This window comes from Sander lucioperca, chromosome 10 (genome assembly GCF_008315115.2).
Source record: "Sander lucioperca isolate FBNREF2018 chromosome 10, SLUC_FBN_1.2, whole genome shotgun sequence".
Taxonomy (NCBI): Eukaryota; Metazoa; Chordata; class Actinopteri; order Perciformes; family Percidae; genus Sander; species Sander lucioperca.
The window spans coordinates 27011366-27034725 of NC_050182.1; the positions used below are offsets into that span (position 1 = coordinate 27011366).

The following is a 23360-nucleotide window of genomic DNA, read 5'->3' on the forward strand; positions in this document are numbered from 1 at the left end:
CGTTATTTTAGGAGCTTGTTTTCCTACCACTGTAATGAAACGTATTTTTAAAAATCAGTTGTATTTTTAGTTCATTGAATGTATATGTTTACTTGTACTTTAATTTTAAGGCAAATATTCCGTCCGCTTTGATTCTGAAGCAGACGTGTCTCACAGGAAGCGCATCGAGGGAACTGAGGGAACCTGGAGGAAACAGGCGCCATTGTGGTTTAAACATGAAAGCGCGATTAGCCTGCTCACAACAGAAGATTTTGAGCCAACATGGCGTCCAAACGGTAGAGTTTCATTACAGTTCATGCAGCTACGGTGGACTAGACGAGCAAAATAACAGGTTTCCAAACTCAGACAAGGTAGACAAGAGATCCAAAGGTAAACATAATTACATTATAATTAGGTTTTACGGATATATAGCTAACTTTAACGTTAACTAGTTGTGTTCGGTAACAAAGACAACGGCTTAAATTAGCTTTCTCAAACGGGTGATAATTTCGTAAGCTAACGTAAACGTTACATAGGCTAGCATCCATAGTCGTATTACTGTAACCCTTAACGTTAACTTAACGTAGTTTAAGACAAAAAAGTTAGCTTAAGACACTAAGGATACGTTTTTTATTAGCAAATGTACGTGTCATTTCTGTTCTTGCCATCAGTTTGACTTATCCGCAAATTCAGTGCCAGCTGAAGGTTTTCCTCAGAGCACTCGGGGGCATTATGACAGCCACAATGGTTTGCAGTAGATGTATGTTAGGTACGTTTTCATGCCAAGTGCTTCAAGGGGTAAAAGTTATGAATTCAATAATGTTACAAAAACAGGACAAATATTCTACGTTTGTCAACAACGCAGATCTGAAAAGTTTTTCTTATTGGCATGAGAGAGTGGGTTTATAAATCTCTGGTTACTTGTGTTGGAGAGAGTTGTTTTCTTTCGCCAATATGAAGTTTTAGATTTGTTTGAATGCCATTGAAAATTAATTTGCTTTTTTAATCACCTCAGTTTAAGGCAGTCACGCCTCCATGTTTAAGCTGTTGTGACTATACCCTTTATACTTCTGATTTTACCTGATTTTTTTTTTTACTTGTGATTTGCACTGTCTACTGGCTATCTGTGCTCATTAGTTTATCCTGCCATTCTACATGATTCAGTGATGTACAATGTGTCTGCAAACCAACATTTTCTTGTAGGGAAATATATTCCAGATTTAAATTGAGCTTTATTTATTCTTGTGTGCAGGATGGCGCGGGTCGTGTTCCTCCATCCAGACCTTGGTATTGGTGGAGCAGAGCGACTGGTGGTCGATGCTGCTGTTGCTCTGAAGTCTCAGGGATGTGGCGTTCAGATATGGACGGCCCATTACGACCCAACACACTGCTTCTCTGAGACCCTGGACCCAGAACTGCCTGTGGTATGTTAAAACACACCTTACTACATAATACTGTCCCTGAAAGATACACAACAAAGACACACACACACACACACACACACACACACGTCATTGTTTCTATTACTCCTCTAATAGGTATGTGTTGGTGACTGGCTACCCACCAGTGTGTTTGGTTACCTGCATGCCCTGTGTGCCTACCTGAGGATGATCTACGTGGCACTCTATCTGGTCTTCCTCAGCGGAGTTGAGTACGATGTCATCTTCTGTGATCAAGTGAGTCGTCACACAGGAACTATCTGTCTGTTTGGTCGTCACTCATTTAAGTTCCTTGGAGCCTTCTGTATCTCGTGACTGTCTTTGTTTCTCAGAGAATGGCTTCCATTGTTAGCAGTGGTCCATCTCCCTTTTTGTGCAACACCCTTTTACTATACCATGCCATGAAGAGGACATGCCCTTGCTTGTTTTCTATTGTTTTGCTTTTCATACAAATATGCACAGGTATCACCTTTCTCTTGCACATAAGTACAGTACAGAGAAAAGTCATTATTTAGATCAACTAATGGTGTGACAGTACAAGAAGCCTCACTTTTTAAATAATTAAAACTGCTATCAACCAAAGCATGTCATAAAGGTCACATAGCACTTTTACAGTACTTAAGATCAAGACATACTTTGTTGATCCCGCGAGGGGAAATTAAATGTTTCACTCTGTTAGTTATTACACACAGGCTGAAATACACACACATGCCCAGGATCTATACATGCACTAATGGAGAGATGTCAGAATGAGGGGGCTGACCATGACCCTGAGCATTTGGGGGTTTGGTGCCTTGCTTAAGGGAACCTTGGCAGATCCCAGGAGGTGAACTGGCACCTCTCCAGTAGGGTTGGGTACCAAACTCTGTACTTTTTTGGGTACTGACCGAATTACGTCGGTACTACTGAGGACCGATTCACTTTAAATCAAACGGTGCCAAATCTGGTACCTGAGAGCGCGTAAGCGCAAGCTTATCTGAACGCTCTGCGTGTGGACAGAGAGCAGGGCTCAGCTCCAACACACGCGCAGAGGTGTGGACTGAGCGAGAAATTACGTCGCCTCAGCAGTTTGTTTAAGTCACAAAGAGTCACTGCAATGCCGAAAAAGCAGTTGCAAGAGTGGTTACAGTTTTCAAAACTCTACACAGACAGCGCTCACTGCAATATAATATTAATGGCGAGCCGAAAGAGGTCACGGTGTGGTTACACTTCCTCTGGCAGGCAGGCACAACAGTGTTCTCTATGCCCTGGTGACAGACTGACAGGCTGGAGGTTGTAAGCTAGGCAAGGTAACTTTATTTCTATAGCACATTTCAGCAACAAGGCAATTCAAAGTGCTTTACATAAAACATTAAAGAGCAGTTTAAATGAGATAGATTTTCTGCTACCATATTTGCTTCTGATTAGCCAGAAAGAAGTTTTATTTTTTAGGGAAGACATGTACATTTTTGTTCATACCCCTTTCATTCCACCCCAGGTGTCAGTGTGTATCCCAGTGTTGCGACTGTCCCGTCGCAGGAAGAAGGTTTTGTTTTACTGTCACTTCCCAGACCAGCTGCTGACCCAGAGGAAGTCAGCCCTGAAGAAGCTTTACCGCACTCCTATCGACTGGCTGGAGGAACGCACCACTGGCATGGCTGATATGGTACGTAACGGCTGAGGGATGAAGGCTGTATCATTCTACAGGTTGTGATGATCTGATTGCAGGGCAGGATGGTGCTAAAAATGCTTTGCCATAAATACAAAAAAAATAAAACACATTACAGTACAAAAACACCAGACATGAATTAAATAAAGTTGGATAATAATAATACAATAAAATAGTTGTATGTGATTTTTAAAATATGTTTTTAATGTGGTCTGAGTGTTTTAAGGGCCCTTGTAGTAAATGCTGTGTGGATTTATGCACAGATTTGAGAATGGCCAGAGGATTTCAGTCTAAAGGAGAGCCAGGGGCTAAAACTATGCAGGTCTTTTAAGAGACATTCCTAATACATTAATTTCTAAACTTATAGGACAATATGATTTACTTTTTTCTTAAAATCCTTGTTTTTGCACTTTTGCCGACTACAGACAAGAAAGTGATTTTTTTTTTTTTTTTTGGGCAGTAACAAGAGTTACAAATTAAATTTTATGAATGAATGAAGTTTATTCTAATTCACAAAGTGAGTTTATAGCACTGGATATAACATCTTAGATATATAATATACTATATACTTGTAGATCATGCACATAGTGAACTATATTAATATTGGAATTGTCAGTGCTATCACAGGTAAAGGCTGCCTTCAAGGAAAAAAACTAGTGAAAAATGTATGTTTTTATAGCTCAGCCGTTCACGTTTGGAAAACAGAGTTGGTTTGCTCAGAAATTCTTTAATATCACCCAGATGTTGTTTAACAGGTTAAGAGAGAATTAGTATGACACTTGATAACTGCTAAAACTATAGAGTAATAGAATACATCAATATACAAGGTATATTCTTTTTAACAGCTTGAATGAATCAAACTGATATTCAAAATGTGATACAGCCTGATCTCCTCAGGCAAGCTGTTGTAAAAGCTAAGGGCCCTGATAGAAATGAAAATGACATTTTGATTTTAGTCCAGACTTTAAAATAATGACTGCAGGCTGTCATCCAACTCATAGGGAATTAAAATGCTTGTGATATATGTGAGATCCTTATGAACTAATCTCTCTGTACTTCCTCTTAGATTCTAGTAAACAGCCAGTTCACCGCAGGCATCTTCAGCGAGACCTTTCGTGGTCTAAGAGGAGTCCAGACAGATGTCCTCTATCCCTCCCTCAACACGTGTACCTTTGACCAGCAGTCCAGTCAAGCACAAGGCCTGGGAGGGCTGCTCCCTGAGGGAACCTCCTGCCTGTTTCTCTCTCTAAACCGATACGAGAGAAAGAAGAACCTGGGGCTGGCTCTGGAGGCTCTTGCATTCCTGAGGTGCAGCCTTCCTCTAGGCAAGCGAGCAGGTATTCACCTGGTGGTGGCGGGGGGCTACGATGACCGAGTTACTGAGAATGTTCAACATTATACTGAACTGAAAGAGCTAGCAGCGCAGCTCCACTTGGAGGACTGTGTCACTTTCCTTCGCTCCCCCACTGATTCACTAAAGGTGGCGCTGCTGCGGGGCAGCACAGCCGTGCTGTACACCCCGAGCAGAGAGCATTTTGGGATCGTTCCCATAGAGGCCATGTACTGCTGCTGCCCTGTTATCGCGGTGAACTCTGGGGGCCCCCTGGAGAGCGTGGCAGACGGGGAGACGGGCTTCTTGTGCGAGCCCACGGCAGAAGCCTTCTCTAAGGCCATGGAGAGGCTCGTTAGGGAGCCGCAGCTCTGCAGGGACATGGGACAAGCTGGGAGGAAGAGGGTGCAAGATAAATTTTCTCTTCAGGCCTTCTCCGACCAACTGTACGGGTACATCGTCAAGTTGAGCCAGTGATGTGAAAGCTGGAGGAGAGGCAGGAGACAGGTGGAAAAATGATCCTCTACTGAACTGGGAATTGTCTGCGGACGATTGGGGTCTGCAGTGAGGTGATGTGGATGTCTTCTAACGGGGAATGTATGTGTAAATGTGCTGGGAGTTGGGTGGGTGGGGGGTGTTATGAGGACTCAGAGGACAATCAATCAGCATTCCCCTGGAGGGGTTGCTGAGAGGGAGAAAAAGGATGGAATCTCTGTACCAATTAAGAAAAGAGTAACGAGTTTACCTACCCTATCTCTGGAAAGGAAACCACACCTGCAAATGTGTACGTGGGTGTGTGTAATTGTACATGTGTAGCAGCACTGCAACCAAGAGCCTAGCAAATGAAGTGAAATGTTTTGCACTGTGTATGGTTTTTTTTCTTGCTTTGCTGCAGTAGTCTTTGTCTTTGTGTTTGGGGGATGAACAAGAAGAATGTATTTACCACCATGTGCCATCAGGCAGTGCACAGTCCCAGATCAATAAACAGGATGCTTTCCACTACTTCCTGTCTGCCCAGAGCTTTGTTCCTGTCCTCGCATTCAGAAGACGCTGGCCTGTTCGTGACTCTTTCTGCCACGTGGAGGTTATTAGCAGATGATAGAGAGTGGTTGGTTTTATTAGAGGTCTGGTTGATGGGCAGTGTGGCTTTGTCTGGGTCATTATCATCGAGGGGAATGGCAGAAGGTCGTTGTGTCTGTGCGCTGGCCTTCTCAGCCCTCCTACTGTATAGAAATGCTCTTATTGACATTCCTGAAGTCTTAATAAACAAGAAGACACATACTTTCCTGACTCTTATGGGGTTTTCTTTGTTGGTAAGTTTTTTGGCCTTTAATAGACTTTGTGAAGGATTTTGTGTGTGAGTGCAGACGCACCAAAACATTGTTAATGTTGTGCCAACCTTTTTTTCTTTTTCAATTTAACAGATTTGATTGTGCCTTGAGTTGCGAATGAAACATTCTCAGACAGTGTCAGACAAGGAGTTTTATTTTTGCTCATTATCAAAGTCAGTGTGACAGATATACATGAGAGGCACCGCAGAAGATCTTAAGTTTCTGTCTCCATCCGTTGCTGCATTATCATTTGCAGGGTTTGAGTTGTATCAACATGCGTGCCATTCTTTTTCTTAAAGGGAATCTGAAAAATAATAAATAATTGGAACATTAAATTATAGGCTGATTAGGTATAGATCTTATATTTACCACACAATCTCTTTGACTCAGGTGTCGTTGAACCAACCTGGTTGCACACAGCGTTGCCGTATCGAACAAATGTGGCAAAATGCTCACTGTTGAAGTTCATCAGGTCATATTTGAACTCCTGGTGCAGAAAAGTCTCACAGCAATTAATCATCCTCTCCTGTGGAGATGGAACCAGGTTGTGCTTGTTGTTGTTGACCCTGATGCGAGTTCCTGGAGACACTTTGATCTCCGTAATGCGCTGTGTGCAGATTCTGGTCTTTCTCAGAACACGATCACCATTTGACTTTGGAACAATTTGTTGAAGGAGGCCGCGGCAGGCTCTCTGTGTCATGTTCTCATCTTACAATTACAGGAAATACAGTAAGAAAGTGCATAAAATAAAGTTTAGTAAAATAAACCTGGTACGTTCTGAGTAACAGTACGTATGCAGCATTTTTTTTTTTTTCAAATAAAGTCACATTTCAGTTTCGTACCTCCCACTCCAAAATGGATAACATGGCCTTCTCCAACATAAACACCCCAAAGAGACAATCCTGACCATGGATGTGCAAACTCAATCAAGTCTCCAAACTCTGCTGTGGAGACACTCTGATCAATCTAAAGAAAAACAAGAGCAAACTTAGAGCAGTGCACAGTATCCACACACCATTTTGTGAGAAGAAACAATGTAAAACTGGGAAATTAAAGACGATGGACATGAAATCAAATAATTTGACTTTTTTTGAAGAGCAACCGGTAACAATAAAGGACAGTCAAAGTGAGACAATATTCATAAAACAAAGCTGAGCTGCAGCAGTACTGAAGATCTTGAAATAACTAGGCTCTATACGGACAAAAACATATGCTCTAATGTGTGGAATTCCTCATTTTGAGAAGCACACATTAAATTAGAGCTATCAGAGTTTTCTTAGCTCCTGTCCCCAAAATACTTTTACTTTGGGAGATGTGTTTATACCACCTCTTAAACGGGTCAACAAACATAAACATGCACATACTTTGACAGGACTGTAGGTTCTGCTGCATCAAGTTAAACATTTCTGGATATGTTAAATAATGCTCACCTGTCTCCATGTCATTTGGGGAAAAATGCTGTTCCAGTTTCCCAAAAGGTCCATTGTTGCTGTTAGCTGAAGCCAACAGACGGACTGAAAGTCAATTATTGGGACGCTGTAACCAGCCTAATATGTTACCTATTAATCTAGTATGCGCTCTATTTCTCTATCAGGTTCAGGGTGGCACTGAGTCAATCATTAAAAAATAAATTATTCTGATATTTGCTTTAGTTTGTTTAAAATGTGTGGTACCTGCATTGAGTTTTCAATTCCCACTTCTCATATTGATTCAGACATTTCTTCAGAGTCATTTTCAAAAACTGAAATGCAAAGAAACCAACAGCGATATTGCTTGTTTTTCAGAACTGAAAATGATTTGTCCCTATAGATCCAATTAGTGCAGGTGGCCTTGGTTTAATTTAGAATAGATACTAAGGTCTAGCATTTGGAATATCACAGTGATAGACCTCAATTTTTGTAAGTGATCCAGATATGTTTGATGTGTGCAAATAGAATAAAAAATTATATTCTATGCATATAGGTACCGTATGTTCTGTTCTGTATAGGCTGGTAATTCCCAGTTCTGTTTATTTATAACTGTGACATTTGTTGTAGGTATATGTTGTCTTCATATTTAACGTTTTAACAACATTTGAAAACCCTTTATAAAACAGTTAGTTTCCAGTGTGAACAATATACAGATTATACATTTCTTAAACCTGTTTTTATAAGTAAGGAAGGGAAACTCATCGAAATTAACCACACAAAATATTTAAAGGCAGCTGTAAAATGTAAAATGCTACTAGGGCAAGAATAAAAATGTGTGTGTGTGCGTGTGTGTGTGTGTGTGTGCGTGCGTGCGTGCGTGCGTGCGTGCGTGTGTGCGTCTGCAGTGTTTCCACATGCAGAGGTATTAAGAGTAGATGATGATGATGATGAGGGCGTTGCTGCAGTGATTTAGTGGCCCCGCTAGCAAGATGATAAAAAGGCCCTGTGGAGCCTGTAAAGGAGGGAAAGACCCACAAACAGGCTCATTTCAGTGTAAATGTGTCCCACTTTACTGCTTCACAGAAATATGGCGTCTGAAGTCTCTTTTCTATCCCTTCCTGTTTTCCTTACTCTTTTAAGAAACTGTCTTTACCTCAAAGTTGTGAAAATGGAATCAATGTCCCTTCCCTCCCTTCCACCTCACCTCCCCTCTCTCAGTGCCCTGTGGTGGGGTGGTTATTGAGATCACTGTGTGTCTGAGTGGCAGCGATAACCGGTACCCAGGTGCCACTGGCACATGGTGTTTAATTAATTAATGAGACCGCGGGCTTGGCTTTCTAATTCCACCTAGCCAGCACCGCGGTGTAGGGGAGATAGCTGCGAAATGTTTAGGTGTGTTTTCAGGCGAGGAAAGGAGAGATGTATGTGTCAGTGTGTGCGTGTTATGGGTGTATATCTATTTTGTTGGCAGTTTGGGAGCTGGTTTCCTTGTTAGTGGAATATTAAATATGTATGGAATATTTTTACTCTGACTTTTAATCACGCCATATGATTGGGAGTTAATCATGGGCTAAATGCAGATGATGATGAGAGAAACACAGTTAGTGTTAATACATCAATCTGAACCTCCAGCACACTAACCAGGTCATGGACTCATTGCCCTGAAACAGAGAAATGAGATTTAAACATAATGCAAGTAGCAGATGCTGTGTAGAGCAACGTATGGTGCGTGTTACGCAGGTTTAAATATAATGAATTAGATGATTGTAGGGTTAAGATCAGTAGAAGTCATTTAGACATAGTAGGTAAGGATCTTGTAACATTTTAACAAACGTAATGCAAACAAAATGACGAAACCATTTCTCCATCAAACATTTCCATTCCATTTAATTCCAGAAGCTGGAGAGCATGTATAAGAAATAAACGTTATGATAAGACTTTTCAGAAATTGAGTAGTCCACACAAGTCCATTATATCATATTTTATATATATATATATATACATGTAAAAAGTTAATAAAATAATATAAATGAAGATTAAAAAACATGTTAGCTCAGTTGGTAGAGCAGGTGCACATATATAGATGTTTACTTCTTGACGCAGCGGCCGCGGGTTCGACTCCGACCTTTGCTGCATGTCATTCCCTCTCTCTCTCTCCCCTTTCATGTCTTCATCTGTCCTGTGAAAATAAAGGCCTAAAAATGCCCCCAAAAAAATCTTTAAAAAACAAGTTATGCAACATCCATTAACCATCAACAACCATCCTATCTCAATATTTCTTACTCAATACAATATTTCATTCAAGATTCAAAGCTGTATTCACTGTACAATAACATTCTTAAGTTTCTATCCCCTCTGATAACCATCTATAGAGGAGACAATTTTAAGTTAAAAAAGTATTCTAAACAGGAGCACACAAACAGAATTAGGGAAGTAAAAACCCTTGGCTAAATACATATAAACATTTGTAAAAAAAAAATGTGTCCAGTTTGTGTGAGTTTGTACAGTACAGTTAGATGTATAATACTGTACACCAGATGTGCAATATCAACTAAAAAGGGAGGTGTGCAGTTCCAGTCTTTGGATATATTGCGGAATCTTAACCATTCAAAATTGACCAAACACAAACATACAAAAATAACATTTCTCTTTGATGTATTGAAAGCTGTTTTAATCAGTGATCAATCAAACAATCTGGATCTACAGATTATATTCTGCAATTTCCTGTGATGCGTGAAGATGCATTATTGTAAGATAACATCGCCTTCCATCTCGCTCCAAATATTTTCACAAGAGACAGGAGGAGTTTTACTGTTGGTAAATGCAGCGAGGAGAAAGAGCCTTCCTCGTCATGAATGATAGAATATGCTTCAACAATAGATAATCTGCATTTGTATGCACAGCTCGTCTTTAAGAGCTGTTTTACGTGGTACATGTTAGCAAATTATGTATTTCACTCTTTACTGCTTCCATAAACTATTCAAATATATTAGCTTACACCTCATAAATGTTATCACTGCACAACTCTTATACTCACACTGGCAAAACAGTATTAGGAGCTGATATCACAGAGGTAAGGAATGATTTACTAAAGCTACATAAAACTCTTCGCTATGTGGGAGATCACAATAAAACTTCTATAATCTCTGATCTTTGATATTATAGATAGCCTCTATAAAGATAGCTTTATGGCCCAGAAAAGAGAAGCATTACGACTTGTTCTACCCTGCACGTTGTGGTTTAAACCATCTTATAGCTTAAAGATAAATGAGTCCATAGATTTCATACATCATCTTATTCACAGGAGATTTATCCATAAAAATGTAAGGAGTCTTGTTTCAGATGTAAAGTTATGAGGAAATGCCCACTGTCACTGATGCAGTGCAGTCAGATAAGAAACAACACAAAATAACACAAAGAAAAAACAAACAACGTTGGTTGCACACTGTTCTGGTACACAAATATGTAACTTATTCATAAGATTATCATCAAAGTTTCCACAAAGCAATAGTGTGCTTCAGATATGTATTGTTAATGTTTAATTTAAACTGAGACGACACGTGTATTTTCTGGTCTGAAAATGTGACTTCAATTGAGTCTTGTCGAAGTTGCCAGGTAACCAGATGAGATGCTGCAAAGATGCTGGATGGCTGTATAAACTGTTGTTCATCAAGAAATAGTGACAGGGCGTAACTCTTCCTAAAACCACAAGTTGTCATTTTTGACATTTATGTTTTTAGTTATAGATTAAACAAACAGTCGACCAGGTTAGCTGTTTCCACCTGCGTCCAGTCTTTATGCTAAACTAGGCTAACCTAGCCTGCTTCTAGACCTCTGAATGGCTGTCCACATCTCAAATGTGTTTACTTATTTAAATAGGTCTGGTGTTGTTTCCAATGACAATTGCCAGTTGGAGAAACAAACGACCAATCAGAACTTTAAGGCGGAATTCAAAATGGGGAAGCCATTTTCCTAGCTAGCTAACTACCTATGCAACTTTCACAATATATCTTTCAGACCATAATTACGAGACACCGAGTCTGAAAATATTAGCCTTCTATTAAATCTCAGTTGGAGATATTGGAAATATTTGACAGCGGCAATATCTCCCACTTAGTAACAATGAATAAATGAAGTGAAACAAAATGGCAATTCAGTCTTTGATGCACAGACATGAAAGTGTTAACAGTTTTGACATCTAACTTTCACAAAGAAAGTGAAAAAGTATTCCTCAAAATGTTAATCTATTCCTTTAAGACAGGTCAACCTGCTGAATAGCCTTCAACTTAGAAGTGAATTTAGAAATTATATTGTGAACTTTCTGCTTTCATTCATCTGCTATCTTACATTTATATCCCAGATAAACTTAGATCTGAACACACACACACACACACACACACACACACACACACACCTATCCTGGCATCCTGGTTGCTCTTCCTGGAGCAGCAGGGTAATGCAGGAGGAGGAGGGGGGAGAAAAAGGAAGAGGCAACAGGAGAACAGACCTCCCATTGAACTTGGCTCGCTTCCAGCACTCATTCAGCCAGTAATCAGCTGTGAGTCAGTCAGTCAGTTATACTGGCTTTAAACAAACACATTAACATTTGAGCGCACATTACATGAACGCTCACTTGCGCACACACAAATACATGCTATCATCATATTAAACACATATATATACACACACACACACACACACAAAATCAGGCGTGAGTGTAGAAATCTGGGTATTTCTGCTGCGCTCTTAACTGGTGCATTTTTCCTGTTTTTTTACGCTTTTTTGACCTCAGAAGGAGAGTTTCTTTACAGACGTTGGCCTGAGGGATGCGTTTGATAGTTCTGGTGGGGACTGACTTAGGGCGACCACAGGAAGGGGTCTATAATGATGATGGTGGAGGGGTTGGGATAGATGACTTACATGTGGGGTGTTTATGCAGGCAGATGTACAGAGAGAGGCTGGCTTGGTACAACCTGATCAAGGGGGTACCATCGCCCACCTATGGCCCAGAAGGAACAAAGACTCGCCTGTGGGTACGACTCAACAGCGCTGCACACGGAGAAGCTGAGCAGGCCCCCACAGAGCTGGGGATGATAACCTCCGGCGATAACACTCACAGGGGTGAATGTCAATCATGCCGTCTGTCTGAATGTGTGTGTGTGTGTGTGTGTGTGTGTCTGCATGTGTGAGACAATGCCCCTCAATTGTTGATGCAAGTATGCTTTATGTACAACTATGCATATTTAATGTGTGTGTGTGTGTGTGTGTGTGTGTGTGTGTGTGTGTGTGTGTGTGTGCGCCCAGTGCCCAGTGATGGCCTGTTAGATTGAGCTGTCAGTCGGCAGGCAGCAGATGAAGATTAATGGAGCATCCAAACAATAAGAGGCTGGCAATGATCATAAATATGCTAATGGGCATTATCAATACACACTCACTGACGTGTGTGTGTGTGTGTGTGTGTGTGTGTGTGTGTGTACAGTATTCATGCAGCAAAGATTTGGGATAGGAGGTGATTCGGGTTACTGAGTTGAATTCGTTCTCCCTCCTCCCCTCGGGATTCACACCAAAAAGCCGTGCGCACACAGGGAATGGACGGGAGAGACGGGCGTCCCATGTATTATGTTTGGGTTGTGGGCTACAAGAGGGAGGAGGGCTCATTGAGTAGATGACATGATTGGTGTCGCATTAAAATGTGTTTATTTAGTGTTTGTGTGCGTGTGTGTAGGTGTGTGAGAAGGGCAGTGGATAACGGTGATGTCTGTGCCAAGCCTCTGATTAAGACTACAGGTTCAGCTAATGGCACAATGAGAGGCTGATTAAGAGAGGAAGAGATGCTGAAAAAAGAGAGTAGCGGTAGATAAAAGGGATAGATGGACAGATCCATTCACTAAACTGGTGATGGGGCTCTTTGTTGTCTTGTCCTATTCTACGGTTCTCTAGGGTCCTTCCTGTGTCTGCAGCATAAACAAATTTTTTAAATGAAAAGCTTCTTTCTTTATCTCTCTCTGCCTCCCTCTCTTTTCTCTTTTTCTCTCTCGCAGCCCATCTGGGTCACACAGCACAAAAGAGCAGTACAGGAGCCCCGAACTGATACCTGGTCATCCACTTCATCACTAGAAAAACACATTTCTTAACCTCCTTCTATCTACTTTTCACCCACGGTCGTCTCTTCTCATGCAACCTCCCACCCATTTTTCCACTCTCTACTGGGGTCTGCAAAGTCCACTGGGAAATGTCGGGGGCTCACAGGGCTCTCCGACCTTCCTTGTCCTTTAAACACACATACACTCCTCCAGTCACAGACACAAACACTATCCATCCGATCCTAATGGAGAGTGTAATTTGTGTGTGGCAGGGTGGCGATGGATGGAGCATGTAAAGTAGACATAGGGAAGTGGTTATGATTGCGGCTAATGAGCTCACAGGGGACGCTTGAATAGAGGAGGCTAGCCAATGGCAGGCCTGGCTCAGATACACCTCTCTGGAGGGTCCCTGCTGAGCTGAGACCCTCGTGGCCCCATGGGAATTTGTTTGTGTACGAGTGTGTATGTGTTTGGATCGTTCCTGTTTGAAAACCCAACAGTCCCTGTGGTCATTATACACTCATTCAGCTGAGCTGGTTATTATTGTGCTCCGTGGACAGGGGTAGTTAAGCATTTAGACGTCAAATCACATCGGTCATTAAGTCAAGGTCACTGCTAACTGGTAAAACACAGAGGGGCTTGCTTGTTTTTGGAGTGCCACTGAGCATTATACACTGCTCTTGGAAGTCAGGCAGAGCAAACTCATAGAAACTGATGATTGCTAACACTGCATCAGTGGGAAGTGTGGGTGTGTGCGAGCAGGTGTGTGTGACAGTGTGTCATTCTGTGTGTGTCTCATTACCATGCATCGTGTGTCAGTGTTGTCCAGGAGGCTGAGCCTCTGCGCGGTGCTCCAGGGCAGAGTTATAGATTACTGGCTGGAGCAGACAGGGGCCAGGGGAGCCACTGGAGCCCAGACCCGAGAACTACAGGCTGGGCATGGCTTTCAGCTCATCAGCCTGTCTCTCGAGGCTGCGGAGCTTAACCTGGAGCAAGGCTCTGATTAACCAGACTAATGATGGTGCATCCCCCAGCTCCCAATGCCCAACACCATAATCACTGCTTAAGGCCCTGGCCAGTCGGCATGTCTATATGGAGAGAGAGAACAGTGTCACAGCTTAATGGATAAGTCTACTGACAACAAGTATTTTAAGTCAGCTGTCAATACAAGCTTTTAGAATCACTCAGATGGCAGGAGACCAATGTATGAGAGGCTGGAATGAGATCAAATACATTCAGAGCTTAAATACATTTTTCTGTGTTTGTCAGCTCTATGTGTTCATGTGGCTGAGTGCGTGCATGTGAATGTGTGTCACCACAGTTGGCGGTGTTTAATGAGTGCTGATCGATGTCTCATCTGTGCCTTCTTATCTCTAAAGCAAACATTTCATCAGCACAATGGAAGCTTTCAGCCTTTGGTACACACAGAGACCCCAACAGGCAAACTGCACAAACCAAACGACATATGCAAATTAGACAAAGACAGACATGCTTTTCTTCATATCCCGCTCTTACAGAGAACTATCCAATAAGTGTTATAAGCATACACCTGTAAGGATGCACGTCTTGTTTATTAGTGTCTTTGTGGGTGTGAAGGTTGGGAAGGATGGGGTGGCGTGCAGGTGAATTTGCTCTGCAGACAGAAGAGCATGCCAGTAGTGTTTACTGTCCTTTGTGAGTAAAGTGATTTCTGACAACTCTTAAATGAAGCCCTGGGGGTGTGGTGACCTGCAGCTAGATCAAAGACCTGCTTTATGACTGTTTGTGTGTGTGAGAGAGTTAGAGACAGAGGTAATAGCTTGGCGTTATAAGAGGGGGTGAGTCGATAAGTGATCTACCCACTCTCCGATAGAGAATGAGGTGGGAGGTATCCAACATTGAGTTCAGATGCCAAAATAAGACTTAACCTACAGGTTTATTTCTGCAGCTCTACGAGGGAATACATGATACCACTGCAATTACACTTACAGTATAAGCCTCCAAACAGAACAAAAGGAATGTGCAGAGGTGAGATATTTTACCTGCAGGAGATATACAGGCAAAGAGGAGGCAGACCTGGATTATAAAATATAGCTAAAGTTGTTCTATATTTCTATTAAGTTCTATACTTATTGTCAATAAAGCCTATCAAAAGAGCAAAACCAGCAATATGAAGTATGTCTCTTAATATTATTCCATTGCCCCAAACCCATTTGTTCCTAATAAATAAAGTAGAAAACTTTTTAAAAAACAGGTCACAATTTCTTTCTTTTTTTTTAAGGGCTCATTAATTTATTACAACCAGCTGGGCATTGAGGTTATAGTGCATATGCTGGTGAATTTTTTTAATATGAAATTTTAATAGTTTTTGGACAACAGAGGAATAAGCTCAGGCTTTGGCGTCACAAACAATTCTGTTAGTAGGATGATCAATTCATTGTTGGTTTTGGTCCGTTCAGAGGATTTGTTGACATTAGAGTATCGCCAGCTTTATTTGTTAAGGTGACAGAATGAAGAGAAGAAGTTGTGGCAGAGTAGATATGAGTATGCAGGACGTATTCGATGGGCCAGTCTTCACGAGTCTACAGGGGCTGGTATTGACTGAGAGCCCTGACTAAGCCATTGACATTGCTGCTGATCCTCCATAACATCCAAGGCTTACCTTGTGTCCAGACGTACAATTGTGGGTGGCTGGATGTGTGCCAGCCAAGCATATTTCTATTAGTGTGTTTATGTTTATGTATGTGTTTAGCTCTGCCTTTACAAGTGCCTGTTGATGGCTATAAGCAGAAGACATCCAGGCATGCACTCATAGCAGCTGTGTTTCTGAAAGGATCCAGCCTCCATTGTTCTCCTGTCACTAACTCATCTCTCAGGCCCAGGAGACCCACTGCTGACATTTACCAGACCTCCCCTCCCCACCATGCCTGCCTCACCCTCTCCTCATTGCTTCTCTCCCACCATTCCCTTCCACTCTCCTGTCTCATTCTCTCTTTCTTTCCATCATGTCCCGTCTCTCTATCTCTCTCTATGGCATGATGTGTGAGGACAGATTTGTGTGGATAGGTGTGTGTGCGTAAGACATAGTGAGTGTTTGTGTTAATGAGTGGCCCTTTAAGGCTATTAAGATAAGATTGCTATGCCCAGAGTCCCTCATTACCCAGCAAGCATTGCCCCCTACACAGAATGGTAATTGGGAAGGAGACAGAGCGAGAGAGAACGAGAGAGAGAGAGAGAGAGAGAGAGAGAGAGAGAGAGGGTCAGGTGGTAGAAGTGGAAATAATAGGAAGATAAACAAGGGATAATTAGGCGGATCGAGAACAAGAGGAGCGATTGATCAGGTTGATTTGTGTCTGCAGAGAGAGACGGTGTGAAGAGAGGAAGGGTTAAAGGTCACACACTCTTGTATGTACACACGTATGTGCGCACACATGATACAAAACCCCCCCTACATGTTTACATGCATGAGTGGATACCCTTTAAACCTGCAAACTACACAATGTAAACTTAAAAGCACACATGCACACAGAAATGCTACAACATACATGGAAACTCAGAGTGAAAAAGTAAACACATGCCATAGGTTTATGTTGTTATGGCTTTTATTGTATTATTTCCTTTCGACCTTTGTGCAGATATTCATCAGACTTCATGTGTTTTGAATGTTTAAAGACATTTACATTGCTATGCTGTGTGTGTGTGTGTGTGTGTGTGTGTGTGTGTGTGTGTGTGTGTGTGTGTGCGTGCGTGCGTGCATGCGTGCGTGCATGCGTGTTATTGTGGATGTCAGTCAGCCTTTAATCTCGCTGACTGTCCTTGTCTATTTACACTTTTTAAGATTGTGTAACACCAGCATCACCTACGGGACACAGACATGAACGGCAACATTTCTCACCTGCTGTCCCTGCCAAAAAAAACTCTGGAACTCAAGTGAACAACTAAAGTAACTTGTTATATTATATATTCAATCAATTTAGGTAATTTTCATTAGTTTAAGCAAAACCAGCAGTCCAAATGTGCTTCGTAAAGGTGTGTGATGATACATTAAATATCATTGTCTAATGTCAGCACCATCTGTTATAAAACCAATTCAATATAACATATTATATATTTATTTCTAGAGATCTGTTTGTCACTGCCGTCATGATTTCTATTGGATAAATTCTGATGCTAATGTAAATTCCTTTGAGATGTTCTGTTAAGCTTGCAAGCAGTGTTAAACTTTCACTGTTTTATTCACAGTTCTGAGGTTGTTGACTAAATGGACTGACTCATGACATATTAAGTATTGAGAAAATTTGAAAATGACGATGACTGGACACAGAGCAAGTGTAAAACTATTAATGTCACTATCACATTTAAGTGTGTTCCTGGGTCAGAGGCATTTGCAATTATGTAATGTTTATTTGTACAATGGCAACAGTAATGATGATCTATCATTGGCTGCAGATTCTTTAGATTTTTTTTATTTCTCAACTATAGATTAAGTAGGCCTAATACACTCATAATTAACCAGGCTATCATCAGCTGTAAGACACAAGAGCACTGAAGTGACTGAAGTCCTTACAAATATTTAGGTAAACGTTTGCTTGTCAGTTGTCTTTAACCAAAGTTGATGAGACATCTTGTTCTAACCCATGCCAGTCCAATATATTACATAGTGAACTGCATCAGTTGGAAAGGTTTTCTGTGAAAAATGAAAAAGATAGATAGTGGAATAAGAAAAGACTCCCTAAGCCAACCTGAACATAAAACAAACCATGGCTTTATATCACCACCAAGTGGCAGGACTGTGTACAACCACTGGAAAAGAGAGGATGGTGATGAAGTGAAGATGGTGCTTCTGATGTTTTGTTCAGTTAAAACATGCATATGCATCCATTCACACTATGTACACAAGCATGTCTGACTACACATTGTGTATCAATTTAGAAATTCACCAGTACTATAGGTACACCTACTGGGTCACCTGTACTGCAGTGCTTTGAATCTTATTGGGACATTGTGAACTAAATACACAAATTAAAGCTGCACAATATTACATAAATAATGCATTTGATGAGTGCATACAAGGCTGCACAATGCTCATACATTTTTAAATCGGACCTGTATAAAAATATACGCATATTATTAGACAGTTGTGGGATATGTGCCAGATTTGTTTGCAGCAGGAAATACGAATAATTTAAACAAAGCAATTAGCAATTAACAACATGGTGGATATTTCATAGGCTGATTTCAATATTTTTGGACAAAGCACATTTAAATTGAGCTACATTTATATAAATAAACAGCATTTAAACCTTTGTGTTAGAAGAACTTACAGATAATAGAATTGCACAAATTAATTAAGTAATTTTAGAGACTTCATTTTTGTTGTGTCAGGAGTCTAAGTTTAGGGGGACTAAAATCATTTTCTTTTTTATTTCCAACCAACCTGTCTTTTTTTTTTTTTAAGCCTCCTGCTTTTTTCCTACACATGGTCTGGCTTTTTGAGCATTAGGTCTACATGGGATACGATTCATATAGGCCTACCACCAAATCTCTGAAAGACTGTGTAAACTGTTTTGGAAATACCTTCTCTATCTCTGACTATGGGGCATAATCCCCAATTGATTGATCCTTATAACAGCACGTAGCGGCTCCTCATTGGTTATTACTGTGATTGACTGAGGAGGGAGAAGAGAGGGAGGCCGGGCGAAACCATTCATCCGGGCAATACTCCGCCTGGAAAATATGTGAAGATTAATGAACACTGCTCGGCATCTAGATTCGGATTTCAAAGAGGATTAAGGGCGTGTAGCTGAATTAGATGGTACGATTACAAATATGGGTAATTAAGGATTGGATTAGCCTCTTAATCGCACGGTCATCGGCGCTGAACCCCCCCCCCCACATCCCTGCGAGTAAACAGCCAAACGGGCAATTGGGATGCGGGGATGATTTTTGGTGACGCTGCGATGGGTACCTGCGAAGATACCGAAATTAAAACAATAATGAGGATCCGATTTGATTTCATGTTGCTTTAGTCGTTTTTACCGCTTCTTTGTTGACATTTGTGGCCATGATTTTCCCGCGGAGGCTCGTGCAGCTGTTGGTGCTGCTGATCCAGAGCGGGTGGTGGGGGGTTACGGCGAGCCCCACAGATGAAGGAGCACTCCGGGCCGGCCACGGGGAGCACGGAGAGCCTGGACATCAGGAGCCTCACAAGGACTCCTACAGCACCTTCGCTTCCGAGTTCCTGGAGTCCAGATATCTGTCCGATGACGGTAAGGATCTAATGCATTGTAGCCTACTAAAGATTCCCAGTTGGTGGGTTGTGTTTACAGGTCATGGGAAATAGACAAACTTCTAACATGCAAGCTTAAAGCATAACCAGGGAGAATTAAAGCGAAACTGTAAGCAGAAACTCTTAACGTGTGCTGTTTATTTTGTCTTGTATCCAACCTGTCTCCACTGTGCAAGGCCTTTCAGCACCCAGGCCAGCTCCCCGGTGGTAGCTGCACACCCCTCCTCCTCACACACAACACACACACACACACACACACACACACACACACACACACACACACACACACACACACACACACACACACACACACACAGCAGATGGCCTCCCCATAGTTGGCCCTTTGACTGTCTTGAAAACAAGCATGCATCAATTGTTTTGTGTGGAACCAACAGAGTGCTGATTTTGTATTTTGCAGGTTATCCATTCCCCACTGCCCCACCAGTGGATCCCTTTGCCAAGATCAAAGTCAGCGACTGTGGAGTAACCAAAGGCTGCATAAGGTTAGAGAAGGATACACATATTTTTCTGATGGTGCAGATGTATTCCGCTGGGCTGCTTGATCCTAAATGCTGTGGACTGACAGAAAACTGGAGCTGAACATGGCCTTCTCCATTGTGTAGTCTTTGTTCTCTGAAACCTGGTGGAAATTCATTTATAAAGTGCCCTAGTTCAATCCCTTATGTTATTATAATATTCTAAATGTGTTTGTCAGTATTGCCTTTAAAGTGAAAGTATTTATTTGTCTATGTACAGATATGGGAAGCCAGGGTGTGATGCAGAAACGTGTGACTACTTTCTGAGTTATCGTCGCATCGGGACAGATGTGGAGTATGAGATGAGTGCAGACACAGATGGCTGGGTGGCTGTAGGTTTCTCCTCTGACAAAAAAATGGTGAGCAGCCGCACAACAACAACTTTGACAGTTGGGACTTGGTTTGGGACAGCATAACACATATTTGTGTTATTTTATAGCACAACTAATTTTACATTTTTTGTTGCATCAAACCAAGTTACTGCAAAATGTATGGTCTATAATCTATAATGAAACACATAGATGTGTTGCAAATGATGCATCTTTTTAAGCACGTACACTCAATAGACTGTGAAACCAAATGATTAACTACACAAAAATGTACTTTTTAAAGCACTCACAAAATTATTCTCACAATAATGACCTATTACATATCTGCCAGCTGAAAGTGAGTTTGACATGCATGCAGTCAATTGGGATGGACATCAACTAGACAGTGTTTCAGTTGATAATATTAAAGGAGGTTTTGACTTTTTTTCTTCCTATGTTGCCTATTCCTACAGGAAAAAAAATTGAAAACTTACACTCATGTTGATTATAATGACCCATATTAATACAAGTTTAGAGAATCCGTTGCAGAGTCAAAATATGTCTCCAGTCTCATGTAACTGCAGTCTCACTGTGTGACAGTTCTTTGGCAGAAAACACTGGAGCGTACTGCACTTGAATTAAAATTATTAGTATCTGTCCAAATAACTATATTTAAATTTTATATCAGAATCTAACCTTCTTTCAAGAAATGAATGTGTAGCAATTTGGAATAAAGCTCTTCATCCTTCCTATTTCCTCAGGGAGGAGACGATGTCATGGGCTGTGTCCATGACGATAATGGACGTGTACGGATTCATCACTTCTACAATGTTGGCCAATGGGCTAAGGAAATAAAGAGGAACCCTGCTAGAGACGAAGAGGGCATTTTTGAGAACAACCGGGTGACCTGCCGTTTCAAACGTCCATTATACGTCCCTAGAGAGGAGACACTTGTGGACTTACACCTGTCATGGTATTACCTGTTTGCATGGGGACCTGCCATACAAGGTGATTGATCAAGCGTTAGCATCAAGTCAACTGTCTTTGTGCTTTTTTTGGTCTTTCACGACATCTTACATCATCTTACCTTTTCTAACAGGTTCCATCACGAGGCATGACATCGACAATCCACCTGTCAGCGACCGCATGATCAGCATCTATAAGTATGAGGACCTCTTCATGCCTTCTACAGCCTACCAGACCTTCAACTCTCCCCTCTGCTTACTGCTTATAGTAGCCCTCACCTTCTACTTACTAATGGGGACACCATAATGAAGCACAGCAGAGCACATAGTGGGAAAAAGAGGGATGAGAAGATGAAGCAGCAATAAAAAAAGTTGTCTGATGCCACATTCAAGTGTGCACTTTGCACAAATAGACACTGTATTAGATATAGTAAACACAATAGAGAGTATATATTAATTACTCTGAACTCATACAGAGGATCTTGACAATTAATAAACCTATATTGTAGAGTTGTCATGTACTGGTGTCAGTACAAAACAAGAGGTCTGATAGTGTTATAGTCTAAATAGGCCAACTATTTTCAGTATTTATGATAGCTTCCAAGTATTTAAAAAATACTACTACACATGACAATAAAGAAATCTCAAAAGTCTTCAAAATACTGCATGCACTGGGAAATCTGGAAATTATTTCTAAAACCCGCTGTTCACCGGTGATGAGAAGACAGTGCCACGTGTTGAACTTGGCTAAAATGCAAAGGTTTTTAGAGGACAAAAGAAAACAAGCAGCTCAAAGCCTGTTTGCACACTCTTCCTGTCCCTTTACCCTCTTATGTTTATATGGATATCAAGCTTTGCAAAAACAAAAGATACAATATTTGTTGTTCGTACTATCACAAAATATAGTTCCCAAGGTTTTAGGGACTGTCTACAGTACAATATGCATTTACCATGCAATAGATTTTCATTAACTTTTTCTTTGGCACTCAAACACTTGGCTCATCTCACTTTTCCTCAATTTCCTTTTTTAGATCATTTCCCCTTTCTCAACCACAGTAGCTGTTGGGTTTGTTTATCAGTACAGACAGAGAGAGACTGCTATATGAGTTACTGTTGCAAGCAATAACACACTGAACAGGAGCAACCTGTGGATTGAAGAACTGTTTGCCTTAGACATGGACTATTTCCCCCCTGGGCTGTTATTGTAGCCTTTTGATCTGTATTAAAAATTGATTGATACGTTAAAACGCCTTCAACTGAAACAATCTGCTATGGTTGTGTTTATTATCAATAAGCCTGTGAAGAAATAACAATATAAAATACACAAGAAAGTACATATGTTGCTGTGCATGAACATACAGCTCTGTCAAACAGTACATGTATAAGGCCACCATAGGACATGATATTAAATAAAATATATATATAAAATATACATATTTAAGCCCCTAGCTACCATTGAGGACCCTGATGTCATGGCCTCTGTATTTTGAGAATGCACATGCTGTAGCAACCTGGTACTATGTGTAACTTTAGATTTTGATGAAAATCAGGTGTGGAAATAGTCTTCCAGGGTAACATCAGTGAGTACTACCCCAACTTATACTTATAATATATTCAACCATGAATGTTGTTTCGAAGGGCTTGCTTCCTTGGTTTCCATGCACAAATTGTATGCAACATTTACGTAACACAAAATGACCTGTTAATAAAAATGTAGTATATATAGTGGCTGTAACCATAAGCCAACTGTTAATCATTGTTCCCACCACATCAGATAAAAACACTTCTTATCCAGCCCCATGCAGGACTCTTTGCATCAGTATTTTAAAAATACTGATTTGATTCCTGACTTATTAAAGTCGCTGTAAAAAGGTGAGTGATTATAGCATCTTTTAAATTGTTCTGATCTGATGGAATATGTGTTGTGCATTGCTGTCTTCAACCATATTTTTTTTATAATACTACCACTGTGAGGCACCAAAGTGTGAAATTAAAAATGCTACATATAAGTTAATAGTTTTAAAATAATACACTTCCAATACATTATGCAAGCACCACACCTTA

At 41.0% G+C, this 23360-nt stretch overlaps 3 protein-coding genes across 3 annotated transcripts; 2 read left to right on the forward strand and 1 right to left on the reverse strand.

Annotated features, from left to right (window-relative positions):
• The first annotated feature begins 170 nt into the window (after positions 1–170).
• Positions 171–5678, forward strand: alg2 (ALG2 alpha-1,3/1,6-mannosyltransferase). Its single transcript, XM_031299147.2, has 5 exons — positions 171–369; positions 1232–1403; positions 1518–1655; positions 2896–3063; positions 4133–5678. Exons 2-5 carry the CDS (start codon positions 1233–1235, stop codon positions 4871–4873), a joined length of 1218 nt encoding a protein of 405 aa, XP_031155007.1. The 5' UTR covers positions 171–369; position 1232; the 3' UTR covers positions 4874–5678.
• A 198-nt stretch (positions 5679–5876) lies between these two features.
• Positions 5877–7258, reverse strand: LOC116049474 (phospholipase A and acyltransferase 4-like). Its single transcript, XM_031299148.1, has 4 exons — positions 7158–7258; positions 6570–6693; positions 6134–6435; positions 5877–6031 (listed from the first exon to the last, which is right to left on the reverse strand). The coding sequence occupies exons 1-4, from the start codon at positions 7209–7211 to the stop codon at positions 5942–5944; spliced, it is 570 nt and encodes a 189-aa protein (XP_031155008.1). The 5' UTR covers positions 7212–7258; the 3' UTR covers positions 5877–5941.
• Positions 7259–18886: 11628 nt separating this feature from the next.
• Positions 18887–23037, forward strand: LOC116049472 (DOMON domain-containing protein FRRS1L). Its single transcript, XM_031299146.2, has 5 exons — positions 18887–19467; positions 19906–19990; positions 20244–20382; positions 21093–21339; positions 21431–23037. The coding sequence occupies exons 1-5, from the start codon at positions 19263–19265 to the stop codon at positions 21601–21603; spliced, it is 849 nt and encodes a 282-aa protein (XP_031155006.1). The 5' UTR covers positions 18887–19262; the 3' UTR covers positions 21604–23037.
• Positions 23038–23360: the final 323 nt, after the last annotated feature.